We start from the raw sequence: 23,090 nt of genomic DNA, 5'->3' as shown, positions 1-23,090 counted from the left end.
TCCCTGTTGGAGCTGTAAAATGCATTGTTGGCACAGTGTTATCCGCTACTCATTAACACCTTAGACTTCACACCGTCTGTACTTGTAAACATCTTCACTGTAGAAAGCTGTAATTGCATACACCCACACATCAAATTATTTAACCATCTCTAACTTACAATACTTTCAATAACTCAGTTTCTGAAGAAGACATTCTTTAAAAATCTATTTCTCAGCTATTGTTCATAGCAGTTACTTTTTAAAACAGTTTGACTTTGCCATATTTTAGCCATAGGCCATGATATCGCACCAGATATCACATTTCCTGATATGAGTTTAGCTTTAGTAATTGTCCATTGACATGCCAACACTGAGTGCATTATGACTGCTGATAATACATTTAAACAGATTAGTTCTGGAGCATCCTCTTGACAAATGAGGACATGCTGGAAATACAAGCAAAGCTTAAGCAGCAAGTGTGTGTGTGAGGGAGAGAGAGCGCGTGTGAGGGGTCCTAACAAGTCTATAAGGTGCATCCATCATCAAAGTCAGACTGAAATCAACATGATGCAGCTGCACCAGATCGTTTTAAGGTGGCTTGTGGATTTCTAAACATCATGATGTTTGACATCAATGTCAAACCTTTCATCCATATTGTTCCTTTATCTAAGCAAATCACTCTGCAATTTGGGAAGAACTTCACTGTGAACTAATGAAGCACACATGATGTCTTGATGTCCCTCCAACCTCCCTGAATAAAAGTGAAGCCAGGGTCCAAAAGCAACATGTTGTCATATTGGGTGTTAGCCTGTGTATCTACTAAAGATAAAGCTGTTGCAGTCACAATTATCACTCAGAAGATTTTCAAAGGACCCACGCACTCAATAACAATATTGCCACAGCCAGCTTAAGAAGCTATTAATTGAATTTGAATTTGAATGATTTGCATTTTAATAGCACACCTACACTTTCTTCTGTATGTGACACCTTTGAAACTGCATCACAGTCTCGTCATTCACCCATCTGTCAAAGACTGAATGGCATTTCTCGGGGTCTCAGCACACAAACAGATGCAGACAGAATATTAATGAAAGGATGGAAGTGATTAATTAACAGAAAAGTGAGAGCACAAGGAGAACTATCGGTGGATAGTTCTCCTTTCATAGTGGTTGTAGTACTGGGTCATCTCACTTAGATGATCTTCTTCTTATCAACACATTTCTTGCTGCGTTTCTATCTCTGCATAGTGTCGTGTGAGGACAAGGCAGCATTATGACACGTTGTTTTGAAATGATTCCTGTTGGGTCGATATCAGGTGTTGGGTTTCTGCTGGCTATGAAGACACCAGTCGGAGAAGAGGCGTTGAGCTGAGAGCAGTTATTCTTTTACAGTGAATCTGTTTACATGCGCACATTATTTCGAATAGCACTGCAGATCATAATGCTGCTAATACTCTTGGTCATGAAAGGCTGTTTGTAAGCATCATCTTATTCTGCTGCCTAATAACAAATGCATGAATAAACAGCACATTTCCTGTGAAAAAATAAGGCTGACTCAGGCAATGTAACCCCAAACGGTTGGTCAGGTGCATACATATCAAAATAGTATATTTAATATCCAAGAAAAGTTGACTTATTTGAATTATTTGATACTAGGATAATGATAACACATCATGGAGCTTGTGCTCGAAGAAATAATAATAATAATAATAAATTGAATTTGCATAGCGCTTTTCACGAACTCAAAGTCGCTTTACAGAGCAAATATAAAATTAATACTGTTGTATTTGTACATGTACAACGTAGATTTGTTTGTCATTTTACAACCCAGGGTTGTGTAATGAGATGAGGGTCATTAGAAAGGAGCCAAATTTCATTCCATTTGAGACACAAACTAAGTCATTTATAGAATATGTGATATTCCAGCATATTGGTGATAGTGTTGTGTAGCAGAAGACTGCAGACATACTGTGTACTGACCAGTCATGGACATCTGTGGGTGTAAATATAAAGCAACCAAATCTACCAAGATTCTATCAAAAAGCCAGCTTCATTTGTAGGGTTTAAATTGTTGCATACGCTAGTGTTTGACACAATTTTAACATTTGCATTGCCTGACTGTTGATCACTTGGGGGCAGAAGAGCTCCAAAACAACACACAGAAACACAGCTTTGATATAATTATCAACATACAAAAATGGGTAACATGTGAAGCCATGTGAACTAGCATGTTAATGATAACAAACATTTTGCATCTACCTTAACAGAGACTGAAAATCTGAGCAGAGTTGGGTAGTAATTACTTTTGGGTTAATCATTTTGAGCAACCTCTTTAAAATTACAGCACCACCCTCAACACATGTTATTTTGATAATATTATGCAGTTCATTTGAAATTTGTAGATTTGATCCAGTCTTTCTGTAATTTGACATATTTGTATTTTCTTGCCAAGACCTGATGATGATGACGATGAGATTAATGCAATGCCCCTGTCTGGACCATAAATGTGAAGCTGTAGCCAGCAGCCAGTTAGCTTAGCTTAGCACAAAGACTGGAAACAGCAAGCCTGGCTCTGTCCAATCCACCTACCACATCCAGTAAAGCTGGCAAATTAATATTAGGCAGGTTATGTTACCTTTAAGCTGATCAGCAGAGAGACAGGCTGTAGCCTATGTCTGTATGAGTAACTGTGATGACGTCAGCTAGAGGACAGTGACAGCAGGCACTGGGATTTTACTTAAAAATGTTTGGCTTTAAAGCTGAAAGCTCTTCATTTGACTTGAAGTTGTTTGGAAACAGGACAGCACATAGACTCACTGAGTCAGCATCAATGGACCAACTGTTCTACGGATCACCTGGTAATCATTGGTTCAATTGGAGCCTGCTAGCTGTATATGTTCAGTATATAATATCTGATTCTGGTCAAAAATCATCTAATGTTGGGTTAACCCTTTAGGATGATGTTTTGTGAAATATCTTCACGTGAATAAATATTAAACTGTTCATAGATCTTCCTCATGATGGACATTTTGATTTGTCAAACACAGTAACTAATAACATGGAGGAAGGCTTAAATCCATTGAGTTGCACTAGTTCCAGGCGATGATGTTGTGCATGCAGGCTCACTAGCAAGTGCTAAATGTAACATTTAAATGTAATAGAGCATCACTAATCATATTAGTAACACTGCATTCACGCCGTATCGACCATATTCCAACTTGGAAGTGTTCACACATTTTTCTGAGATCGTTATTCCCCTTAGCCAGTCACACCAGATACACATCATAAAATAGCATCTTTTCAGTTACACCAGGGTTAGACTGGTCATCTGGCAGACTGGGCAATTTGAGCAAACACAAATAGTTTTGTTGTTGTTGGATTTTTTTATCTTGATGCTGGGCTGGCTCAGTCATGTCGTTAAACCCCTGGCTTTTGGGCTCAGAAAAGGCCTTCATTAAACAGTGCATCTGCCAAAATGTGTACTGTATACTGTAACAGCAAGAGATGTTTTGTCAGCCTACTTTGATTATCCACCAGTGTGGCTGACTGGCCTGGGCAAGAGGGCTGACGGCCCACTGCTGATTGGGTATTACATCTGTCAGCCTCTCTCACCCAGCCCCACCCCTTTCCCATCCCAAGTGGTGACATTTGGAGAAATAGCGAAGTGGAACAAGATGGACAAATAAAAAGACAACAAAATTTAAAGGTGGTGCTGAACATCTGAGGGAGAAGAGGAAGTCCCTTGTGAAAAAGTCCAGGGCCATAGTCCAGCCCTGCCTTACAAATCTGTAGCATTTCATTAACAATTCAAACCAGATAAAAACATATGTAAAGCTCATTTTAAATGGGCTGAAATCATTCTGTTAGTGCTAATATTGGATTTTATTAAGTTATAACTTTCAGCAAAGGTGGTTTTGCAGCTGTGTTGCCCGTGGTTTGTTGACATATCTTTTCACAAAATGACAGATATCATCGCTGTTGGAAATTCACTGATTATTCTACAAGCTGGGCTCTGGCATGAATGGTTTTCGCTATGCGTTATGCGTTCTGATCGATATGATGTGAATGTGGAATTATACATGATTTTCCTGCAATGATAAGTCCTATCTGACATGGGCTCTCAGAATGCTGTCAAGCTGGTGAATAAATAAGCATTTCTCTGACTGTAATACAGTTGGTGTGTTTTCAACTGACCTAATCTTCCACAAGCTTGAAAGGCCATAGTCACTCATTTAAACCACCTGCTATAAGCAGCATCATTTATAGCCACTGCACTTTGTCACATGCCAAAATATTACCATCCTCTTTCATTACAGATATGAGCAGTACTGCCTGTCACACTGCTGCCTTCTCTCCATCTGTGGGGTTCTTTAGATTAGACGCATATTTTTACCCTGTCCCATTATTAGACTTTTCAAGCATAGTGGTCTATTAAGAATGCACTCGACTTAATTTGCCTTTCAGGAAATGAAAGCAAAATGAATAGAAATGTCCTTACTGTTTGACTAGAGGACTATAGCTGTATATGCCTCAGATAAAAAACCCCCACGTTAGGCATGGCTGTCTCAGTTTTTCAAATCCTGCTTCATCCCCAAGTAAGAATTCCATTTGTGGCACTGTGACATTTTTCATGTGATTATTCTATTGTCCTGAGTCCCCTGGCCATGGGTGCTCCTCCACCCCGTCCCCTTGCCATCAGCTTTGACAATCCCAGCCTTTGTTTTTGCAATGAGAAGCAGCATTCTTCCAGAGGGATGACCTCCTCTGTCTCTACAGGGGCTGGCACTGAGGACGCGACCCTGCCCGAGGATTGGATAGCACCCACGAGATGCTGTGAACAAAATCCGCTAGTTGTCACCCCAGCTCTGCTGCTCATATGTGCGCCAAGCACGCTCTCCTTACCCAGGAAGAGAACTTGATGGATCCCTCTATTCATCACAGCTGACACATCAAGGCCGACAATTATCAGCACATTCATCATTAACGCAGCCCAACAGGACTAGACTCTGTGACAAAAGTGGATCACCACTCATTTCTGTAAGTATACATCTCTTACACACACACATTGTTACACACATTATTATTTTTATTAATATTAATATATAATATATTCACATTGTATTGTAGTTCATTCAATTGAGAGTCAATGCTCCATTATATCATTATTTGAAACAGTGGTCTACGGGTAAAAGACACTTTGCCTTGGCCACAAAAGCAGGCAAGCTAACAAAATACCAAACTTGAGCAGCACCTGAAGGAGAGAAACTGGGACAAAAGGTACTGAAGTGAAAAAACTATTTCGGAGAGACTCATCCCTAAAATCCCACTGCACCTGAATATTAGAATTCAAAACCAGCCGTACACCAGGTGCAACTTTTACATCTGGAAACCAGTTGAAAGGGATAGTGCAAACATCAAACACCAGAAACAGTGGTGCATCCGATCATCTGTAGCTGTCTATTGTATTACAGACACATGCACTGGTCACCATTAGGATTTAAGGGATTAATAATTGTTGGCTGGATTCAGATGGCAGTAGGATTTAATGAAAGGAAATCACAACATACAGTCCCCCAGGGTTCCTGATAATCTCCTTCTGCTGTGAATGTATTTGAAACCAAAAATTATATTTCTGTCACTTACAATACTATTAAAATTAAAGATTTAAAGAGAAATGTTTGGGACTCTCTCCAACACCTCCCTGGATGATTGGAGGATGTGCATGGAACTGTTTTGCTGTAATGAGGCTTTGCCCTGGATACAGTTTGCAGTGTCAGTGTCTATAATATGGGCTTATCAGTCTTTTGTTCTGCACAGTGCTCTCCAGGCTTTTTACCCTTTAAATTGAGGATTTCTCAGCAGGCTGTCTTTAGTTTGTATGTGCCTCATTGCCCCTAGCAGCCCCTGCCATTTAACATTGCACTAGCACAGACAACATGAGCATGGATTTCCCAGCTAAGAGCTCCCAGGATTTAAAAGACACATCTCTGAGATGTTTGATATCAAGAGAGACCTATATATAGGTTTCATGCACTGTAGCATACATTTTAAACACACACAAGAAGCTTTTATCTTTTTAAGTACTGAGTGAGGCTGGTACCACCTTCCACTCGTCCTCCTTCGCCACTCCTGGCTCTTTGATCCAGTCAAGGTCTATCATTAGTGTGCGCTGGAATCATTAGGGTTGTGATGTAGACCTAAGTCTTCAGGCACTACAGCCTTAATAGTTGTACCTGTGCTATTTACAGCTGTTTGGTCATTACTTATGATGCGATAAAAAGCTACATCAATAGAATGACACCCTGTGCACTAAAGAAAGCAGCTTTGAAAGGCACCATTGTACACAAACAGATTCAAGTTGACTATGCAGGTAAATATTTAATGACAGGTAAATGTGTTGAGGTCAGTTTGTGTCTCTTAAGAGAATTATTCCTCCTTCTGGGCATAAAGTCGATTGGTGTTTATGCCAGGCAGCACTTAAATTGGCTTCATAGTTCAGTGCTTGTACACAGTAAAATTTCAGTGTTTGCCGCCAAGTTACCACAGTGGAACAAAACAATGCTTTATGATGTAGATGCATCAAAATAAATTCATGCATGATGAAATAGAAGATACATACAATTGTGAAAATGTCCTTATTTTGTGTATCTACACTTTGTTATGCCTCCAACCTTATATGAAAAAAAACAATCTTAGCATTATAATTGCATGCTGGAGTTCCAGTTTTTATTCATCGAACCCATGCAGCGGCCATTAACTAGTGGGCAGGGCCCCTGTGTTTAATGATGTGTATGGACACAGGCATGTGTGAAATTTCATAGATGTTGCATTGTGCCAACACCCCAACATCACAGATTTTCAGTTAAAGCCACATTAAGTAGTGATTGTATCTCAAAATAACAGCTTTAAAATCATGTTGATGGTACACTGACTTGACTTGTACACTTTGACTTTCATTGTCACTCTGGGCCCAGGGCAATTGGTATAGCGCTATGTAACATTAAAATCCCGGGCACGAAATCTATTGCAAGAACAGCGTAGTGCTGTACGGCACCATATCACACCAACAAAATTCTTCAGCAAGCAGGCTATAAGCAGAAACAATAAGTATACAATGTACAATGTGACTGGAAGAAACTAGCTCCATATTAAGAAGACGTTGCTGGAAGAAGCAAGGAAGAAAAAAAGAGAAAGTGACCAAGCAAGAGACCAGGCAAGAGTAAATATTAAAACGAAGGTTACGATATGGTAACCCTAGCGCACAGGCAAAGCCCTCTACTGCATGCACCGGTAAGGGTGGGTCTGTTTCCGCCTGTGTACAGGCTTGGGAGATTCACTCACAAAGCCAGCTGGCCAGGCTCTTCTTGGACAGGGTTTTACTGACTGCACTATCACTGAAACAGACGAATAGCTGACCAGTGCATCGAATGGGGGCTGTGTGCTCTACATAGGACGTTAGCATAGCACACATGGACCCAACAGATGCACTCTCACCCCCCTGCACTCTAAGTGGGATAGGGAGTTAGAAAGCATCCAGATTTATTGTCCTGGACCTGAACATGCTCCTAATGTTCTTAAGAACAAAGGAGGAGTGTTGTCTCAATCTGGCTGCACTGTGGACACCAAGAACCAGCATGCAGCTGGGGTGAACCGACAGACACACAGCTCACTCAGCAAGGCGTAGGGCTGTTTGAGAGATAGCATTTTCAATGAGGACTGCTCCAGGGGCTCATAAGGTGCAAATATTAGAGCCACCAACACAAGCAGCAAGTCCTACTGAAGCACCGAGAGACACGACACTGGTCGCTGTCTTCGCACGCCCTGCAGAAAGAGTATCACGCGGTGGTTGGTGAAGACTGTTCTGTCACCAAACCCCCCGTCACAGGAGAGATAGCAGCAGCGCAACAGCCCCTTCTCCAAGCCTGGGATGTGAAGGCTTTCAGAGACAGCAGGTGTTCTGATGCCCACGTCCATAGGTTCCCTGCCAGCGCCAACAGAGCCATAGATTGGACTCCGCCCTGTCTGTTGATGTACGCGCTGGAGGAAACACACCACCACACAAGAAACACAACCTGGAGTGGATTGTGGATGTGTGGCCCCCTCGGTTTTCCTCAGGGAGCCACAACACTCACTGCACTCCCCTGGCAGGTCCCTCCCCATCCAGTGAGAGACTCATCTATGAAGACTGACACAGATGAAGACACCCTGCCGAGCAGCACCCGCGCTGCCAGACAGCAAGAGACCCCCAGAACCGCAGGTCCTCCTGCACCAGAGTTGAAGGGAGGGCGGGAGTCACCATAGATCACCTTTGCCTCTTGAGGTCCAGATGCAGGCTGGCAAACCAACATTATAGCCAGCAAGCCCAGAGGGACCACCTGATGGACTGCTGCCCTGAGGCTCAACAACAGCATGCTTTCGCAGCTGCCGCCTGTGGACCACCAAGTGACGTGCCTGTCTCAACAGATACACTGTTGGATTGTTGCAGTTGAGCACAATCCCCAGATACTCCGCTCGCTACAGCGGCTGGGGAGAGCTCTCTTCCCAATTCATCGCAACCCCAGGCTGTTGAGGTGCAAAATCAACTGGGCTGTGTGGAGATCACTCAAGGCTTCAATCTCTCCATGACCATGAGGTCGTGAGTAGAAAAGAACCCTCATGCCCTTCTTGTGCAACTATTGCAGTGCGATGCATCTGCTGAGCATGTGGGGGGCTAGCGAGTAGTTGACGGAGAGCTTAATGTATTTGTAGGCTACCCCCTGTGAGGAGAAGCATAGAAATTCCCTGTTACTGTGTCACCTCGACATGAAATAGGCATCTTTCAGGTCGATTAACCAGTTGCCGGGCTGCACTTGCTCCAGCAGTTTCTTGATCATGACCATATGGAAACGCCCTTTTGTCCATTATGCTGGTTCAGGTGGCAGAGATCCAGAATGGCTCAGAAGCCTCTTGTCTTTTTTGGGACCAAAAAGTACATGGAGCAAGACCTCTGTGCATGTAAGATAGCCTGCTTCAGCAGAAGTTGCTGGATCTCAGCGGCCAGGAATTCCACTTCCTCTTGTGAGGATAGACTGGCTTCCATTATGTCCAGGAAAACTGGTGGTATGCAGCAGAACTGAAGAGAGTAGCCTCGTCTCAGAATGCTGTCCACTCAGCTTGTCAGCATGCAGCGGCGTCGCCATTCTGCATGAAAATGTGTCCACGGGAACAACCTGAACGCTGCGCTGGTTCGGTTGAGCATATGTTGACAATGCGGTTGTGTGTTTTAGGAACACACACACACTGTCAGTGAGCTAGCAGTGTTCCCATGGACACTGTTGTGAGCGCACGGGGAACACAGAGTTAGCTCGCATTGCTGCATTGTGTCACCATCATGGCAACAGCCCTTCATTCGGCTGCCAGGCAATGTAGGCGACCCGTTGAGCAGGCCAGACAGCCGGCTAGCAAGGAGGAAGCCCAGGTCCTACGATCGTCTTGCTCGGATGCCACCAGGAGAGCAGCATGGGACGTGGGCTTCTGTCCCAGTGGTTTGACTAGCGCAGCAAAGACCCGTGCCCTCCCATTGTCTCTCTCGAGCTGAGCAAGGAGAGCAGTTTGGGCCGTAGGTCGGATCATTAGCTTAGCATTGGTGAACGTGCAGTTTTGTGGAGACTGAAGCGCATTACGCACCGAGCCGAAGATGGAGGGGGTTCAGTAGGGAGGAGAATACTCTTTAGGAATGCACTGTATTTAAGCAGTTGAACATTCACAGCATTTTCAGTGTGTACACAAGCAGCACATGAAACACAAATAATTGCATGCTGGACACATAACAGAGGGAGGGGGTCTGGTGGTGTGCATCAGAGAGACCTGACTTTGGCTGTCTTTCTCCGGCTATAGCAGACTAGCCTAGCTGCGCTGTGAACGCTCAGCGAAAGAGATGTCGGCAGGGTGGCGTGTCTGTTTATGTAACACGCTTTCACTGCTGGTGAGCTAGCAACTGGGAATGCAGAGTTACAGTCGACTGCTGCATTGCCCAGTTTCCACGGTAAGAGCAGCTTGTTTCTGGGCTGTCACGTCATGGAAGCGGACCATCAAGGCTGTGCGGACTCGGCGGTCAGGCTAGCGAAGTGAACGCCCAGGCCTCACCCACCCTCTCACTCGGTTCTGACCAGGAGAGCAGCGATCCGTTAGCTTAGCGTCGGTGAGCACAGCGGCGCGTTCAACACAGCTAGCTCAATGGGATGGGGTTGGTGGTGGGGAATTATTGTCCAGGCAGGACATGGGTCACCTCGCCCGGGTGCAAAGATAATTTTCTAGAAGTGGCAACTCCATCCGTGGAGGTGGTGAATTCAGTGAGCAGTTCGCCGTTTGCTGAAGAAAAAAGGATGCTGAGGCAGTAGGGACACTGCTATTTATACGTCACGCACGTATCGGTAGCGACGTCCTATTAGTCGGCTATATGCACGATAAAATTTCAGTGGGCAAGTGCGTGCATGTGATTGGGGGAGGTTGTACTCATAGAGTCTATCTGTCTTGCCTATGTGAGATAGAACCGGCTTTTACTCATTGGTGAGAGCTAAAATAGCTGAAAGTATGTAGGACAGATGCCAAGGTGGCCTTCTTTTCTTGCTGTTGGACTAGTAAGTAATTAACATATTAGCTTATTAGCAAAGTTGTCGACATGAGCAAAATCAGCCTGAGGTTTCACAGACAGCTGTTTCACCGCTGGCTATAAATCTTGAGTTAAAGGTCCAGTGTGTAATATTTCTGAGGATCTATTGACAGAAATGCAATATAACATCCCTAACTATGTTTTCAGTGGTGTATAAAGTCTTTACATAATAAACCTTTATCTTTTTATTACCTTAGAATGAACCATTTATATCTCCATAACCGCAGGCATGGGCACCATATGGGGGGAAAAGTTAGGACAATTCCAAAAAATAATTATAAACTAATATCAAATTATATTATATTATACATGATATCAACCATCATCATTGAGTATAAATATATTCAAATATAATAATTAAATGAATGATCTCATTGTTTTTACTTGCTTTTGGCAGTAAAAGTAAAAAATCCCCATTGACAAAAAAATAAACATCCAACCCCCTGTATCTGCATGAAATGTTTTGGTCCTGCCTCAGCGCACTCATCAGTGACGTGTTTAGTTACAGTCAGTAGATGCGGCAGAAATACAGTGATCACAATGTTGCCTAGCTTTTCAAAAAAGGAAAGAGAGAAAAGAGAGAGAGGAAAGACAAAGGAAAGGATGTCAATCTGTAGCCCAGTTTTTCACCAAGAAAGGTGGGCAGCCTTTAGTCTGTGAGTGGTGTGAACCTGTTGGCTTAATGTCCACAGTGAAACAAGCTAGCTAGCTACAGACTAGTGTTAGCCTTCATTTCATCAACATATAAACAGCGCAGGGAAACGTTTAGCAAGATATTCATATTAAATCATTGTCCCTGCCCCTTTTAGCAGACTAACAACAGATGAGTCAGCAGCTCCCCAGTGTCCCCTTAACTGTATCCTCCCTGTCCCAGTGAGGAAGGGGAGTCTGTGGGGATTTCTCTGTCTCTCTTGCTCTTTTTATCATTACAAAAAGATATTAATGACAGAAATTCAAACTTTTTAAAAAACATTATTTTCTCACATAATGATCATTATGAAATAAATAAAATAACTTTCTGTCTATACTGGATGATGGACAGCCTACCTCAACCTGCATGTAAGTTACAGACAATATTAAAATAATCCAGTTTGATACGTTCATTTAGACTGAATTATGGCTGTTAAATGACTGAATGAATATATAGATACAGACTTTATTATTCCCATCATGAAGGGTAATTTATTTGAGAAGCAAATAGTGAACTGCATACTGTGTGCAGGCTTGCATGTACAAATCATAGCAGTAAATATTGTGTTAGTGCTAGTATTGAACTACGGGAAGCCAGACAGTTGCAAGCCTATAATTAGTTATGTAAAGCTTTTGATGGGGCAGTTAAGTCCTAGAGATGTAGTGACAACAGCTACGCAGAGGGGGTCCAATGAGATTTTTTTGTCATGGGGCCCAAAATTCCTGGCGGCCCCCCTGACTGCGGGCAATCCCTTTCATGGACATTGCCACGTTGCGTTGTCATGTTTCTACAGTAGCTGAAAACGGACAAACAGCACTACAGAGTGCTTCGTCAGTACGATCTTCTTGTTCTACTTCTGGAAAAATTTGTATGTTAGAAGACGAAGTAGTATTAATATACTGCAGAGGTCTGCAAATACGTTTTGCATCAGAGCAATATTTTCAACTATTAAGGTGGATGAGAATGTAAGCCATAATATTGACTTGCATCAACATGTTGTTTAGTTAGCTCAGTTGATAAGGTGCAGTACTGCCCACAACCCAAGGGTTGAGAGTTTGATCCCACCTTGATACAACTTTTTGTTTTTCTCTCTTCAAGAAATGGATTACAGCGTGTGCTGTAGTATTTTTGTTTAGTTTGATCCTCATCCATCAACCTATGGATGCTTTTTCATTTCCCCAGTGTCTCCAGGCAGAGGACAATTAGGGGAATCATGTTTTCTGATGGCTCTTTCAGAGGTGTGTGAAGCAGGCTACAGACTCTTTTAGTGTCATTCAGAATTTTTCAAGTAAAAGCTCAGTTCAACTCCAATACTGCATTACAGTAAACAAGCTTCTCGCACTTTTATTTTGAAGGCAAAACCCCTAAAGAGGAAGTGATTATGTGAGTAACTGTTGCTGCCATGACTGAGATCTATTTCAGTTCCGCTATCGAAGTATTTATTTATTTATATTTTTGCCGCTATCAAAGCACCATGATCTGACCATTATTGCTGGCGGGCAGTTTTGGCGAGGGTCCATAATCACAGAGAGAATGAATTTGTTTCCCTTGTCAATGTTTGTATAAACTTTATCTAATGTGTGGTTTATAATGGACTGTGGTGCAGAAACAGCGACAGTGTTTCACACTCTTGGCTTACATTTTCCATGTTATCTGTCAGTGGCCAAGTCACAATAACATATGGTTTTACTGAATAATTAAGTAAATATCATTTTTTTAATAAACATACCTTAAAAAACTAATTTCTTGACTGGCCACTCAGAAGCTATCTCAGAAGAAACACCTTTTGTGCTGTGTCAGCCACCATAGCTGTCCTACACTCCTTGAAAGGTTAGGGGGCAGTGGTCGACTGGACAGATGGTTGCAATTCACAACCCTCACCACTAGATGCCACTAAATTTTACACACTGAACTTTTAACATTGAGTTGATGTTAGCAAACCTACCAAATAACATACTGAGTGCAAGTACTTTTGTGTCAGTTGCTGTCTAGCTTTGTTGGCTAGCTTGCCACTCAGGTTTCATGCAACATTATGTAACTTTTCATAAAATAACTGCTGCAGTGTCATGTCAGGGCTGGGCAACATTACCAGGCTCCATAAAAGGCTGCAAGACATGCACCGAGCTTGCATTCTTTCTGTTGGAGTAAGTGATATTGTTATGTAAAGTTGTTGACTTGCTAGTTTTTGATCATAAGCATAACAAATGCACGATGGCTACCAATAATCTTCTGAGTGGTTTTAATCACCTACTGCAGAGCCCTCCGGAACTGTGCCGTGCACATCCCATGCTAGTTTGTGATGTTTCCAGTCAGGATGCTTACTTTCCTTTCTTTTTATTGCTCCTCTGTAAAGGTTAACAAGAAGAACTTCGCACAGGAGTTTTGCCTTCTTAAGTTTCCGTAAGAAATACAGTTGTTTCTGAGCTTCTATTGGTTCTGAAAGCAAACTGGTGAGGCTCCAGGCTGACTGGGATGTTGTTCTTTATGTGCTGGAGAACCAATTTCTCAAAGCAGTTCATCAGACTGGGGTGGGCGCCACAGGACAGTGGTCGTTCAGACTAGACACTGCAGATTTGTACAGGGACGATGGTGGCTGTCTTGAAGCAGGTGAGAAAACTCTCCTGTGACAGTGAGGCCCCATCCACACTACTCCGTTTTAAATTATAAACGAAGAATTAAAACGAATACTATCTCCGTCTACACCAGTGTTTTAGCACATCTAGTGGCCGTTCACGTACACTGGGCATGCGCGTGCCAGTGTAAACATGAAGCAGATGGTCTATTCTGTAGTTATTGAAGATTTGGCGAAAGAATAAAGTAATGCAGATAAAGATAAGACCAGATTTTTTGCATGGACCAGTAACGAGCTGGGACTGTTACTGAATGTAATACTGTGGCGGCGGAAAACAGACTGCGAGTCATCACAAAGTAAACGGCAACATGCACATACAAAGTGTAGGCAGATAAGTGTTATTTGCATTGTACAGAATATTTTAATAAAAATACCAAGTCAAAAACTCTGTCAGTAGCACCGTGTGTCTGCTTTGCATGACTTATAAGACCCAATCACGAGCCAAGCGTGAGCGTCCTTCGTTTTTGCCCGTCTGCACTAAAACGTCCTCTGGAATTTCAAAACGAAAAACGGGGTTAGATGCGTTTTCAAACTTGTCTGTTTTAGGTCTCGTTTTCACCGTCTTAGTCTGGATGTGGAGGTGCAAACGTAGCAAAAGGTCTCCGTTATCCATTACCAGTACCAGCTCAACTCGCCTCTACTCGACTCGTTTTGGCCATGCTCCGCTTTCCATTGCAGATAGTACCCAGAGATAGTACCCCTCATGTAGCTGGTCATCATAGCAACGACGTAATGTTCAATGTAACACACACACCAGTGATCCACACACAATTTTCTCTTTATTTAAGTTAAAATGTTTCAACATTCCTCAGAATGTAAAGACAGATAAGCGGTATGAAAACCTTCCAGCTGTGTTTTCCTCTGCCGTTGTTGCTGCAGCGGTCTGTGCAACGGCGGGAGCAGAGGGCTCTGTGAGCAGGCTGGTCTCACACGCTCATCCCGCAGGTTGGCACAGGCTGCCCCCGCCGCCACTTCCGAAAACTTTCAAGCATTTTTGTTCCACCATCACTTCTCGTAAAACTGTCAATATTCGAAATCTACACAGATGGCTTTCTCACCTCAAAACTTCTCAAAAGTGGATTTAGTGATGAAATAAAGTATGAAAATTGTAAAATATAAAACTTTCTGTTGCTGGCCTCTGTCTGGCGTGCGCAATGATGATGCAGTGAATAGCGACGATTCTGTCTGACCAATCAGTAGTCTGCCGTGTATACACATCACATCTTAGTATCGCCTCAGCTCGCTTGGAAATTCGATGTTATCAGGCCCAGCAGCTTTACTCCTATTCACTCGCAGCAGGATTATTCTCATATCTGCTGGGGATACTGACAGTGGCCGGTCTTCTTCACAACTGACTCTTTGTTGAAGACATCAAAATTAGCATAAAGTGTGTTAAGCTCCTCTGGGGACATGACCTCACAAATGATCGGGGTGCTCCTACTTTTGTAGCCTGTGATTCTCGGGATCAGGGAGTAAGTGAGCAGGAGAAACAGGAAAATATAATCTGACCGACCAAAATGGGGATTTTGTAGCTGCCAGAAAACATGGTCCAGCATATTGCTCCCCCTGGTGGGGATGTGGACATGCTGGCGAAATTTATGTAACAGTCTGGGATCTGTTTAAAATCACACGCTACAATTAATATACCATAGACTATATATAAAGATGGACGACACGTCTCCACTTTCTGTTGGTGCCTGATCTCTACCAGCTGCTGGATCAAAATTAAACCTGCACTATCTGCTCCACACAGAGGATTTTTTACATCGCTTTGAGAGAGTTTGTTGGTATTGGTTGGTATCAAATTAGCAAATTAGTGATACAAGATTGCGCTATGTTTGCTATGTCTATGGCAAGCAGTAAATAATCTTTAGACAAACTCTTGTTGTGAACTGCCAGTTATTTCCAGTTGTGTAAACTTGCTGGACATTTGTTAAAATACCTTTATTATATAACTTCAAATATTCGATCTGTAAAGTATCTAAAAACAAAAAAGCTTCGAATAGATCTCATTCCTTGAGACACATTGTAGACAACATTGCCTGATGATTTGCAATATTGCTAATAGATGTCTGTAAAATTCTATGACCCTTTCTATTATGGATTTTTAATCCATGAGGTTTTATATTTGTAAAACTTTCCTTGAGCTGAGAAAAGCAGATTTAAAAATCTGCAATGTCATCACAATGAATATCTATGGCCAAGCAGGAACTTACGGGCAGGGCCAGCAATAAAAACATATATAGTTACATATACAAAGGCACCATCTTTGGGTCTGGTATCCTATTCTCCCACTGGATAAAAATGAAGCCAGACTGCCATCTTGCTTTGGTCACGTAATTTGGAGCCAGGCGCTGCACAGTAGTCATCAGGTTGGAGCCGCGATGTTGCGGTCCTTTTGATCTGGCTGGTCTGGCCGGATACTTGAAACATGTTCTGAGCAGTGAGCATTAAGGGGTTGCACCAGAACAGGTTTACATGGTTTAATTTTCAAAAAAACATGTTTTTGTCATACTACACATTGCTGCAGCTCCTCTTTTCACCCTGTGTTGAAGGCTTCGTTTTAGCTATGGAGTGATACATCTTGTCTCTAAATGATCTTTGTTGGGAGTTGCACATGCGCAGTTCCTAGTTAAGGACTACTAGCCAATCAGAAGCAGAGTAGGACGGGTCAGTGAGAAGCCGGTAAACACGGTTCAGCTGTGTATCCCCTTACCAGCTTTGCAACATGGACTGGAGTTTCAGAGTGGTAAGTTATTAATCTGTAACAATTGTTTCTTTCATCCATAAAGTTTTAACTGAGCTCTGTCTCTACATCACAGTAACAACTTTATGTCCACTGACTGCCTGGAGGGTAGCTAGTGTTTGGAAGGGAGAGGAGAGGTGTGTGCTGTAGCTCAGTGTTTTTCCACCAGCGTTTTTGAGGGCGTGTCGGACTAGCCGGGCTACCCCTAATTGATTCATTACTCTTAATGCATAGTTTTATGGAACCTGATGAACAGTATTCCATGTTTAGATCGTTAAAGTTTCAGGAAAACCAACTGGACAACATTATCCGTGGATGTAAAACTGTACTCAGACACTGTGTCCATGGTCCCATGTACCACCTTTCCAGACCATGTTTCAGATTTGCCCTTGTGATTGCATTGCCAATCCTGCCAGCTCTTTACTGAACCGCAGTCAACATCACCATGTGTGCAGCTATATCTGAAGATGGTGTGGTGGGACGCAGACCTCGTATTTGATCATGTAATGCAGCTGTCCTTGTAACCTGCTGATGGCGTGTCGTATGTCATTGTGTGGGATAATGTCAGATTCCACCGTGCTCAGACGGTGCGAGCATGGTTTCAGACCCATCTACAATTTACCACCCTGTACCTACCCCATACTCTCCTGTCCTTAATCCAACTGAGGAATTTTTCCACATGAAGCTGGAAGGTATATGCTCGGCACCCTCAAGAACAAGTCACTCTTCTCCAGGACATAGATGTGTCAGGCCTGGATTCACCAAATTCTTCCCAAGACTGATGAAAACTAAAAAATTGACTAATGAAAACATTACAGTAATTGTGATGTAGATGAAAACCTGTGGCCAAATCCACAAGACAGGGTTGATGGAAATACTGAAGTACAGTAATCCATCCTTTGTTTTCTTTTTAAAATAAGCTAAGTGAGGAACCCTGCAGTTGACGTTATCCAGTACTGTAGTTTTTTTGTAGCTGATCATTTTGCATTGATTCAAAGACACCTAGTATGTTGTGATTTTACTGTATTGTTTCTTGTGTCAGATTTTCCTCTACTATTTTCTGTACTTTTACAGTGACGTATTTACGTTTAGTACCAAAATGATACATGTATCACATATTTTGTAGTATAATATATAATTATTGTGCACTACACAGTGAAACTATCAGTATCTTGTGTGTGGGCGATCTAAATTAATGTTCCTGTGGTATTTCATGATAAATTACTTTTTTGAACCAATGAGTCTGCAAGTGCAAGGTTTCTTTAAAGATATGAATGCACAATGCAATGTTTTGAACTCTGGAAAGCCTATGTTAAGTAATGACCATTTTGAAAAATGTTTCACATTTATAATATATGCTTCCATAGGCAATAAGTGCATCAGTAAGAATTTTGCAACATTTGAGGGAGCTACAGGCTGCCACATCACCATTGGAGAGAGAGAGAGAGAGAGAGAGAGATGTGCTGTACGAGTAAGTAGCCTTATCAACATAGTTATGATATAATGTACATGTAGTACAGTGAATACAAAACAGTTTTACAGGGGTAGCCTCTGGCTAACTTGCCATTTAGGGCTTTGATGGACAGGGGGACAAAGGAGTTTTAAAGCAGTTCAGCCTGCACTGGAGAACTCTGACGTGTCTGCCTGAGGGTAGAAGCTGGAAGTCATGGTGAAGGACATGGGTGGGGTCTGAATTATTTTTTGGGCCTATCTGATGTTGGATTATGGGATGCTGCTTGACTCCCATGATTTTCAAGGCTCTCTGTGTCATCCGTGTAATTGGGGCTTTCAGCTGTACCCTGAGGTTTCCAAACCAGGCTGGATGCTCTCAACTACGGCATGGTGGACAAGGAGCAGCACTTTTAGGCTTTTTGACCCTCAGCCTATGAAGGAAGTGTAGCTGCTGTATGACCCAACTACAGACACCCGTGTCAGTTTGTGGTTGCTGTGTATGCCTAGGTATCTGTAAGAGTTCTTGTCATGAACCTGTGAGTGGTCTCCTATGGATGTGGGGTCAAAAACCATGTCCTCTGTTTTCTTATGGTTGTATGAAAACCTAATCATGTAATTCATTGGTATAGAGGGTGAACAGGACTTGGGAGGCGCCGGTGCTGATGGTCAAGAGTTCAGACAAGGTCTTGTTCACCCTAACCTGCTGGGTGCGGCTGGTCAGAAATCATTGGTACCACTTAATAATGAAGGGGTTGAAATTCATTTTCTGCAGTGTTTTCAGGAGAACATGAGGCTGCAGGGTGTTAAAGGCTGAACTGAAGTCTACAAACTCTAGGATTTTCAACATGTTTAGTCACTAAGTGCAGTATACCGTTGGTTGCATCATCAGTGCCTCTCTGGTGTGTGCGTGTAAACTGGTAGGCATCTAGCTTTGGGGCTACATCCAGCTGTAGCTTACTCACCACGAGCTTCTTTAAAAAATCATTAATTCCCCTGTGGACAGGGTTTGTGAGGGATAGGTGCGATGATTGCCTTTTTTCATTGTGTTGGTATAGTATGAGAATATAGGGAGGCTGGGAAATCAGGCACCAGGCAGGTGTCAGTTCATCTGCATTTGCCATCTGGACCTGTGGCCTTGTTGACATTGATTTGCCTAAGGACCTTGCTTACAAAACCATACAGCTCATTTGCTTCAGCCAGTTCATCCACAACATGCAAAGATTCATTTGTGGGTTTTATGTTTGGGCAGTTCACATCGCGTCCCATAGTCTTTTTGAGTTCATAGTCTGGTGGTTTTCCTCCCTTGCTTCTTTGAGCCTCTGGCTCAACTGTGTTTGTATATTTTTAGTTGTAGGTGGTACCTGTTAATACAGTCCTTCACCTCCTCCACAAAATTGTATTTAATCTGTGGTAACTTCTGTGGCATTGTTCAGGTTCAGCTCTCCTGACAACACACCCCAGTCTGTGCATAAAAAGCAAGCTTTTCAGTGTTTCTATGCTATCATCAGCCCATGCCCTGATAGAATTAACCATGTGTTTACTGCTTGTATGTGGGGATCAGATTAACAGTGTTATGGTCAGAATTAGACAGAGGTGTTTTAGCTTTGGCTGGGTCTACGTCTTTTACATTATCATAGCACTTGTCTAAAATCCTATTCTTCTTGGTATCAAATTTAATATACTGTTCAAAACCTGGCAATGCGGTGTTTAAGTTGTAATGATTGAGATCTCCTAATCGAGGCATTTGGGGTGCGCTGTAGTTGTTCATGAACACAGTCTGCCACCTGTGTTGCAGTCCTCTAAGCATTACCATTGGGGTCACATAAACAGTGCAAATGAGGATATTACAAAACTTATGGGTTAGGTAGAACAGCCTGAGACTTACAGTTCTACATCAGGGTTACATATTTTGTCCCAGACTCTGCTTGTACATTAACGACATGTGGTGGTGTCTGCACTACATGTCTTTAATGTACAAGCACAGCCCGCTCCCTTTGCTTTTCCCAGACAGCTCACTTCTGTCATTCCAACAAGACAGACTGGAAGCGTCCAAGTGGAACCAAATTTGGATAGCAGGTGCACATATTAACCCCCCCCCCCCCCCCCCCCCCCCACACACACACACACACACATTTAGATCGTTGTTTTATCAGAAAATGTGAATATGTAGATGAGAGTACATTCCAAACTGTTGGTTGCCTTCAGCCATGACACAACAGAGCGAGTCATCAACATGATGTGTGCATAGATAATTAGCTTGTCTATATCAATGACATGCTGTTTAAACATGACCCTATTAAACCTATCCTGATGTGTTAATTAGCGAGCAAAACCTTTGATCTCAGACTGGGGTTGATCCTTTTTAATCAAGGATTAATTATGCCTAAAGACTTGTGATTAACCAGCAGAGTTATGAAGAAACTCCTGAAGAGAAGGACACAGAGTGGTTGGAGCCTGTATTATTGTGATCACAGATATCTGTGGTGTACATTGAAAACTACAGCGCTTCTGAACAGTTAAACAAAAGTAAAATGAGAGAGCTAGGTGTGAACACGTACTGACATATTGTACCAAGTAAAAACTGCCTGGCTGTAAATTGGCTGAAACAAACTACATAAATTACCTTTGGTAATGAATCATACCAAAGGCATACAAATAATGGAGATGAAAGAGTATTTTATGCTTTCCACTTTGAATATAAAACATTTGCCCCACATATTTTGCGTGACTGTAGGGACCCAATTATAGACTCATCAGTGTTCCCAATTTATAGTATTCCAAGTGACCTCAATTACAGACTAAGCATGTTGCACACCAGGCAGGTCACATGACCAAGAGACCAATTGACAAACCGTTGTTACATATCTGCATAGCTATATATGACAGGCTGTCAAACAGATTATGATCCTAATCCTACGTATGTCTTCTCTTTGCAGGGATAGTCGATTGAACTGAACCATAAATTCACACAGTCTGCTTTTCTCTAGGACTCTTTATACAGAGCCTACAGAATCAGTCCCTGAAATGATCGTGTTTGTTGGCTATAAACATAGGTAAGATATTATGGTTTGCATTTACATAGCGCCTTTTATCGAAAAACACTGTACACAGGGGAAATTAGAAATAAAGGTATGTCTGTAATATAAGCCCATATACTTTCTCTCCCACTGAGGAAATGCTGTTTGTAAATAACATAGAGCATCTTCATTATATCAGGGTAACTTAAGGTTTAACCTACAAAAGAGTAAATTCATAAAGTCTACATCATGTCAACTGACATAGACATAGAGGTAGGGAGGGGCCTGACCCTTTCAGCCACAGTGTAGCCCTCTTCAAATCATTGGCTCAAATGTTCTCTTAATATGCCAGTATGCTTTCAAATAAGACAAAAAGAAAGCTCAGAGCATTTTCTGACCTATTTTCTGTGGTGCAGCAGATCTAGCAGGCTGAGACTGCTCCCTCCATGTAGTTTGAGCCTTGCAGCTACAGTATGTTGATTTTCAATAGAGGGCCACAATCCATGGACTTGAAAATGCAATTGTAGTGAAAATGGAGGGCCATTAGACTGGAAAACTCAAAGCAATGAGTGCTTCATTTGAAAACTCTAAATGGAGTCTGGTGAAAGACACTTTGGAATTTCTCCACCCATGCATGTCTCTCTGCCTGACAGCTAAAACATTCTTTAGCAGTCTGTAAGAATTACAAATTTGGAATAAGATCCCTTAACATAACAACAACAAATAAAATGCCTTAAATGTAATTTATTTAATTGAATAAATAAAAAACAAATTGTATACAGTATGACTCTGACAACATTTTATACGCTATGGTTCTCTGGTTTTTATGATTGTGGACCATATCATGTGTTACATGCCTTGCAGGTAGTGACATGACTCAGGCGTGACCCTGGAGATGCCGAAGAGAAGAGACATCGTCGCCATTGTGTTGATCGTGTTGCCTTGGACATTGCTCATCACTGTTTGGCACCAGAGCACAATCACTCCTCTGCTTGCTATTCAAAAGGGTAAGGGTATAATTACTCAAGAGTCTGTGTTGATGTTTGATGAGTGAACATTTATCCCATTCATAGTTTTCTTACTCTATCGGTATGTTCGAACCTAAGGACTTGATAAAATGCCATGAAGTCAGGGCAAACGGCTGTGTACTTACATGATAATAGTTTAGCATCAAATTCTCTCAAAATTTCAGTCCACACTCATAGGCCCAACACCATTCAAGAAACACAAATCTGAATACACAATGGATTCATGTAGCACAAGCTCCAATCTGTATTTGACAGCACACAGAGGCTCACTGAAATCTTTTCCCCTCCTGGCCAGATGATAGACGTGATGGTCGCTCCAATTCCAGGAATACTTTTGCTTTCAAGGAGTCCTGCTCACTTCAGAACCGGGACATCGTGGAGGTGGTGCGGACTGAGTATGTCTACAGCCGTCCCCCGCCCTGGTCTGACATCCTTCCCACCATCCACGTCATCACTCCCACCTACAGCCGGCCGGTGCAGAAGGCAGAGCTGACACGCCTGGCCAACACCTTGCTGCACGTGCCCAACCTGCACTGGATCCTGGTGGAGGACTCCCAGAGGAGGACCACTCTGGTCAGCCATCTGCTCCAGGAGTCAGGACTCAACTACACCCACCTGAACGTGGAGACGCCTAGGAATTATAAGGTACGCGGGGACACTAGGGACCCACGAATACCTCGAGGTACCATACAGAGGAACCTGGCCCTGCGGTGGCTCCGGGAGACATCCAGCGTAAACAACAGCCAGCCTGGGATTGTCTACTTTGCAGATGATGACAACACATACAGTCTGGAGCTGTTTGAGGAGGTAAGAAGATATACTGGAATGCAAAATCATGCATGACATAGATCTGAATCTACGAGTACAATGTCTCCTACTCATCCTTATACAAACT

At 42.6% G+C, this 23,090-nt stretch overlaps 1 protein-coding gene across 3 annotated transcripts in view; it reads left to right on the top strand.

Annotated features, from left to right (window-relative positions):
• Positions 1-23,090, top strand: part of LOC119895935 (galactosylgalactosylxylosylprotein 3-beta-glucuronosyltransferase 1) — a 37,800-nt gene that overhangs the window by 8,638 nt on the left and 6,072 nt on the right. The window contains exons 2-5 of one of the 3 annotated variants that reach the window (XM_038709355.1): positions 4,755-5,015; positions 21,138-21,203; positions 22,032-22,174; positions 22,491-23,002. In XM_038709355.1, the coding sequence (XP_038565283.1) occupies positions 22,063-22,174; positions 22,491-23,002 (624 nt within the window). In that variant the 5' untranslated portion in view covers positions 4,755-5,015; positions 21,138-21,203; positions 22,032-22,062. Of the gene's footprint in view, positions 1-4,754; positions 5,016-21,086; positions 21,204-22,031; positions 22,175-22,490; positions 23,003-23,090 lie in introns of all 3 variants that reach the window. The other 2 variants (XM_038709356.1, XM_038709357.1) reach the window with 2 other exon arrangements.

This window comes from Micropterus salmoides, unplaced genomic scaffold (genome assembly GCF_014851395.1).
Source record: "Micropterus salmoides isolate LMB-PRFRI ecotype aquatic unplaced genomic scaffold, ASM1485139v1 Ms_hic_scaffold_9, whole genome shotgun sequence".
NCBI classification, from domain to species: Eukaryota; Metazoa; Chordata; class Actinopteri; order Centrarchiformes; family Centrarchidae; genus Micropterus; species Micropterus salmoides.
The sequence above is the reverse complement of the archived record's forward strand: the minus strand, read 5'-3'. Positions and strand labels throughout refer to the sequence as shown.